Source organism: Phaethon lepturus, unplaced genomic scaffold (genome assembly GCF_000687285.1).
Source record: "Phaethon lepturus isolate BGI_N335 unplaced genomic scaffold, ASM68728v1 scaffold45533, whole genome shotgun sequence".
NCBI lineage: Eukaryota > Metazoa > Chordata > Aves > Phaethontiformes > Phaethontidae > Phaethon > Phaethon lepturus.
The window spans coordinates 1,003-7,781 of NW_010527850.1; the positions used below are offsets into that span (position 1 = coordinate 1,003).

The 6,779-nt window shown below is 40.2% G+C and overlaps 1 protein-coding gene across 1 annotated transcript; it reads left to right on the forward strand.

Annotated features, from left to right (window-relative positions):
- The first annotated feature begins 1,482 nt into the window (after positions 1 to 1,482).
- Positions 1,483 to 3,624, forward strand: BBS12 (Bardet-Biedl syndrome 12). The gene has a single exon (XM_010283494.1). The coding sequence runs from the start codon at positions 1,483 to 1,485 to the stop codon at positions 3,622 to 3,624; it is 2,142 nt and encodes a 713-aa protein (XP_010281796.1).
- The last annotated feature ends 3,155 nt before the right edge of the window (positions 3,625 to 6,779 follow it).

Below are 6,779 nucleotides of genomic sequence, written 5' to 3' on the forward strand. Positions count from 1 at the left end.
CCCGCCAAAGACCAAAATTACTATCTTAGTAAATTCTTAAGAGAAATCAGATGGAATGAGTTTTTGGGGGAGGGGGGGGAAAACATGTTTCATATTGGATTCCATGATCCAATTATTATTATTTAATCACTTCCATTTTTTTGTTTGTTTCAAAACAAATTACTTGTGATATTGCACTAAGGTAAGTTAGGAAAAAGGCTTTTTTATTAGTACTACTGGAAGTACTGATATGGATACGTAGCATGGCTAGACCATTATCACAAGAGATTGTTAAGAAAAATGTCTAGAAAAACCCTTAAGCAGGTTGGGTGGAGGTTTGCACATGCGCATTTCCAGTGCGGTTTTAAAGTCAAAAGTACTTGGTTATCTAAAAGTCCTTTTCTTAAATTATTGATTACAGGTAACTACAGACCGAAATAATTTATTAGTTAATGATTCTTTTAGTACTTTAAAATGTATCTAGTAATTGAAGAGAAATTCTGATGTCAGTTTGGGCTAGATTAGAAATTTAGGCCTATCAGCATATAAAGGTTACTTCTGACTGCCTAGTCTGCTTTTTAAATTCACATTTTGTCTTTATTTGAGGTAACATTCATATGCATTTTCACTGAGTGGAGTGGAAAAAACAGATTTTGGGATTTGGAGTAGCTGTGCAAAGGGAACTATAGGGAGATGAAATAAATTGTTTGAATCTGAGCATAAAAGGTATATGGCTAAGGCTTCTTAATTCTTGGTGTGTATACTTTTTCATTTGAAAAAGGATTAAAAAAAAGGAATCTTTAGTTTAACCCATGTGGTCTGCCACAGGAGTGTGGTGTTGAAGGGATTTAAAGGGAAAGAAGACTTTTTTTTGGCATGTTAAAAGTGAGTAGTAGATCAAAACTTTCAAATATTGGCAGTTTGCTTTGTGAGTTACAAAGAAGTGGCATTCGTTTTCATGCACATGTAATGAAGTATGGATGCATGATAAATCGAATAAATAGAAATGGAATAAAATAAAGTTCATTAGGTTTTTCCAGATTTGAAGGTTAAAGTCAGTGGCACAACTGTTGGTACCAAGAGGGATCTGTACAGATCACTTTGGTTTTGCCCATAATTGTCCATTCTGCTCTAAGGAACTTTTGCTTCAAGTGAGGCAAATAACTGAAATTCCTGTAGGCTGGTCAGGAGAGAAATGGTTGTTCTATAGAATCTGTACTGCTTCATGTTTAAGAAACCACTGGAATTAACAGCACTGTACTATCTGCCAGCAAAAAAAAAAAAAAAAATCCATGGTATTTTGGCAACATGTTTCAGCAACTATGTGCATTGATATCTCATAATAAGCGCACAGGATGAAGAACTGTTTTATACAGACAGCCTCACAGGAGAGCTGTGTTCAGTGTTAGACTGTTAATTTAATTTTTGTTGATATATGCTCTGGAGTGCTGTGAGGATGGGGTAATAAGTTTGTGTTCTGTTCACAGATGCTGCTTGCTGCCCATGGCTTTCAGGGATGTGAATGCCAGAAGACATATTGGACTTCAGCAACTCTCATCCTTAGCGTTACCTGGAAGAACGTTATTGGGGCCAATGAAATCGTGTAAATTCGTTGTGGATGAAAGCACCAACCAAAGCACATTGATTTGTTCTGCTGTTAGACTGATTGAAAGTTTGGATTTAACTAGTGCTGCCGGACAGCTTCTTAATGAAACCATTCAGGCACAAAACAAGGAGTTTAAGACTGGGATGAGTACCCTGTTGTTTCTTGTAGGTGCATGGAGCAATGCTGTACTGGAGTGCCTCCAGCAGAATGTTCCTGTTTCAGCAATAGTATCTGTGATGTCTGAGGGGTTGACTTCTTGCTGCGAGAGAGTCCAGTGTCTTCAGATATCAATACATGATATAAATAAAGAGCTGTGTTCTAGCAGTGTTAGGCCAAATGCTTTTAAAAGCAAAACTTGCCAAACTGGATGTGAGAGTTTTCTAAATCCTCAGATTCTCCTGTATTTTCAGAAAGATATTTCTGCATCAGAAGAAGTAATTCCAATAAATTCTTGTTCCCATCAAGATGATGATTGTAATTTTAACAACTGTCTGGTTTCACCTGTGCCAGGCTTTGGTTCAACAGCTTCTCTTGTCAAACCAGTGGGTGACAAAAGTACATCTGTGACTTCTGGAAGTGGTGTTATCGCATCCAGCTGTAACAAACAAAAGTTAACCCATAGCAGATACTTCAGCACTCTAGGAGAAGGCCATTTTTCAAGTCAGCAAAGTAACTTTCAGGGATACCTTTCAGAACAATCAGCAGATCCATGTGAATGTTATGGTTTAGGACACCTGGCAATGACTCTGAGCCATGGAAATCAGACTAGCATGAAGCTGCTACAAACCATTGTTGCGTATCAACAAGAGAGAGCAGAATGCAGTGGCTCTTCCCAGTTTAATATCGCAGAAATTGTGACGTGCTGTTTACTGGGCCTGCCTGAAAGCTACTCTTGTGTTTCCCCGGGCTTTGTCACGTTAGTATCACCGGAACAAGCCACAGTTATCAAATATTTTGAAGACAAATCCCTTCGGATTCTGCTAATGGATGGTGACTTAACTGAACAATATCGTCACTTAGGTTTTAATAGACCATGTAATGTAAGGACCATATTGGAGCATCCTAGCCTACAGGAAGGCAAAGCAGGAGGCTTGTGGCTAAGCAGTATGTTAGATATTCTGGTAAGCTTTGAAGTAAACTTGGTTTTGGTCAAAGGAAACGTGTGCGAAAACTTAATGGAAAGATGCATAGCAAACGGTATATTGGTAATTGGTTCTGTGGCTCAGGATGTGTTGCGTGCCTTTGGGGAGGTCACCAGCGCCCAGCCAGTGACGTACCTCACCCAGCTGAATGCTTCTTGTGTGGGGAGCGGGGCCCAAGTGGAGCTGTGGAAGGCCTCTGATGATCGTGCAGTGGACCTGGGTGAGCTTCTGCCAGTCAAGATTGAAGCGCGAGGAATTCCCCTGCTCACGGCTGTGCTTACCACTACTGTATCTTCAAAGATGCAGCTCATTGAAGACCAGTTCTGGACTTCAGTGTATCGACTCCATCATGCTTTAAATGATGACAAGGTTTTTCTTGGTGGTGGTGCAGTGGAGCTCTTGTGCCTTAGCCACATTCAGATGCTTGCAGAACAGCCATTACAGCCAGCAAATAAAAACACTGTGAAAGAGTCTCACAATCCTTGGCTGGTAGCATCTGCGACAGAGTGTAAATCAGTTGTGCTCCAAGCATTAGCAAGTGGCTGGAAGCAGTATCTTTCAGTGGTTATGTATAACACTGCAAAAGCTGCATCGGAGTTGGAAGCATGTACCTTAGTTGATCATCACCTCAAAAAAGCAGCTGACTGTGGCTCTCCTTCAGCATATATATTGAAAGAGCTTAGAAGAAGTGATCTGCTCAGCGGTGGTTCTGGTCCCTTTGCTAACCACGGAGATGGTTTAAAGGTCTATGATAATGTTACAGCCAAGACAGAGGCGTGGCGGAGAGCTCTAGACTTGGTGCTACTAGTGCTTCAAACAGATGCCGAAATTATTACAGGTCCCAAAAAGAATCCGCTATTGAACTCACATGTTTCAAGTGATTTTATGTTTTTATAGGACTTGCAGGCTTTATTTATAAGTCCATGAGTCAGTGGAAGTCATCCAGGTGCAGCCTACGTTTCTTCATAGTTTGTAAAGCAAACATTTAGATGTGATTATGACTTTACAGCGTAGCAGCGGAAATGACAATGTGAGACAGTCACAAGGTAGATGTAATTTCCCATTTCTAGAAACAGGAGTTAATAACAAACAAAAATCACTTGTGGGCTTGCCTCTAACCCCAGACATGCACTTCTAACTAATGATATAGTATGAATAGATTAATCCAGTCAATCTCATTTAGCAGAGCAGATGCGCAAGTTCTTTTCTTCATTACAGTGAGGAGCACTGGGCAGGTGGGTACATGTCGAGTCTAGCTGGGGAAAAGTTTGATACCTTGGATGTGCTTATGTTCTGAACATGCACTAAGGTGTTTGGATTTGTGTTCTGTCAATTATTCTTGTTTAATGTCTTTTAATGTCTTCTAAAGACAAGTAGGGATTTCTTGCATAACATTGGCATACTTGCGTTAAAGAATATATAAGATAATTAATTTTTAATTAGTATCTTGCTCTTCTGTACATTGCAAATGTAAGAGTTAAACTTGCAATAATTTGAGTGTTAGATTTTATGCTAAGAGACTGTATTAGTATATTCTACTTTTGCATATTTATATGGGCCATATATCTCCTATTTTCAAATATATACCTTTTGGAATGTATCTCATTTTGACATAAATTCAGGCTGAATCTTGCCTTTTAGTGTTATAGAATGGATGTATCTCTACACAAAGTTTTCTTTTACATCAGGAGTTGGATTTTTTTTTTTTCTCCTTTGAGCTCTTTCAGTTATCCTTGCAGAAAGGAAAATGTGGTTGAGTGTTTTAGTTGTTGGCTAAAAATTAATCTATAGTGATGATTGAGGCAAGGCATTTTTACTTTGTTTCAGCACTTAAAATTTGAAAGCAGAGCCATGGAGAACTGACATATTATTGTGAGAAAGAAGTGTGTAACTATGGTTATATTCTTTTCTGAAATTGGAAATCTGAATCACACAAAGTGAAATATCTCACGGGTAAGGTGGAAACAGAATGGAAAAAGAATGGAAATGGTGATACTAAACAAGATTCTTGCTTTCAGGAACTTTCTCATTATAATGCTAATGGCTGGCAGTACTTGGGTTAAGTACTTACTCCTTGTGATGGCTGGTGGCAGACAGCCCTTCTGTAGTGAAATAATTGGGGTGGGCTAAAGAGTGTGTTGTGGTTTACCCCCAGCCGGCAACTAAGCACCACGCAGCCGCTCATTCACTCCCCATTCCCCAATGGGACGGGAGGGGGAGAGAATTAGAAAAAACTCGTGGATTGAGATAAAAACAGTTTAATAGGACAGAAAGAGAGAAAGAAACAACAATGATAACAACAATAATACCGACAAAGGAATGTACAAGAACAAATGATGCCCAATACAGCAATTGCTCACCACGCGGCGATCGATAGCCCGTCCCCGAGCAGCGATTTTCATCCCCCGGCCAACTCCAGTTTATGTACTGGGCATGACGTCGGATGGTAGGGAATATCCCTTTGGCCAGCCTGGGTCAGCTGTCCTGGCCGTGTCCCCTCCCAGCTCCCCGTGCACCCCCAGCCTGCTCGCTGGCAGGCCAGCACGAGAAGCCGGACTGTCCTTGACTGCTCAGCAACAACCCAAAACATCAGCATGTTATCAACAGTTTCTCATCCCAAATCCAAACCATAGTCTCACACTGGCTTCTGTGAAGAAAACCAGCTCTGTCCTGGCTGAAACCAGGACAGAGTGTTTTCTGAGTTGTGATTCAGTGGAAAGGCAGACAAAAACCAAGTGGTTATTTTACTCTTAGAGCCTTCGCTGCTACATGTTTACTATCTTAGGTGGATGTTTTTTCTTCTGGACTTATTTTCCTTGCGGTATCTCCCCACTGCAGAAGACCTCTCGGAGAAGAGCCATCGGCTGCCTCAAACCCCTGTGACCACTGGCAGTCCCCCAGTTGACTTGTGCTGAGCCTTAACACAGTTCTCTGCCTCTCTTCCCTGTTGGAGTTGCTCCTTCCTGCTGGGAAGGCACTTCCCCTCTACCTGTGCATTTCACGGTGCCTAATTCCAGAGGGCTTGGGTTAATGAAAAAGACAGTTCCCAAAATGTCTGCCCTGTGGTGCCAATGCTTCAGTATTATATTCTGTTATAATTGTCAATAGATATTTGACAGTATCTGGTATTTTCTACCTCCTTCATGTTCTTCAATTTTTTGCTTCCTTTGATGTCTTCAGCCCCATAACACATAACTGCATAACCTACACTGCATTCTGCTAAAAATAGCCCTTTTTGAGACTTGCTCGCAGCTTATGGGTTCCCCAGAGGGGTAGAGTAGGCTACTGAGGTTCTAAGTTAACCTTAAGCACGAGATGAAATTGGGATCCTCAGAAACAGCTTTTCGGTGTTGAACTGACCAGAAGCCCTAACTGCATCTTTATGAAGAAAAGACTCCATCTAAATGTATTTTATCCCAGAGCTTTCTTCTACACTAAGATATATTGTATCAAATTATATACTCAGATCTTTTCATAGACCTGTTAACCCAAGTGGTTCACTCTAGGTGAACAATTGATACATTCAGTATATAAGGAAAAGAAAGACACAGATAATGACATTAATTCTCTAATATGGTTTAGATACATACAGGTATATATGTGTGTGCGTGTGTATTAGTGTTGTACAGTGTATTTTCAAAGGTTTTGTTCAGAGTTCTCATTGCCGAATTGCATACTTTTATATTCTACTCGCAGGAAGGCTCTTGAGGAGGTTAAGGGAGCATATTAATAGCAGTTGCCTTTTAGAAATACGAGAGAAAAACTTTGCTATGTGTAGAAAGCTATGCTCATAGTATTTAGTCATCTCTGACCCAAACCTGTAAATACTTTGGTTTTCTAACAAATTCCAGAATTCAGTGGATTTGGGCAAAATCTCATCAGTACTATCAGAGTTTATAATTCTAATTTGAAACAGTAGTTCCTAGCAGCATTGGGATTTAGTTATATAAAAGTTTTGATCATCCTGCAATTATATTTTCATTATTAATCAGTTTGCAATTGTCTAACTGCTTGGCCGCACTCTTCTTGTACTAAGACATGAGAGGGAAAGA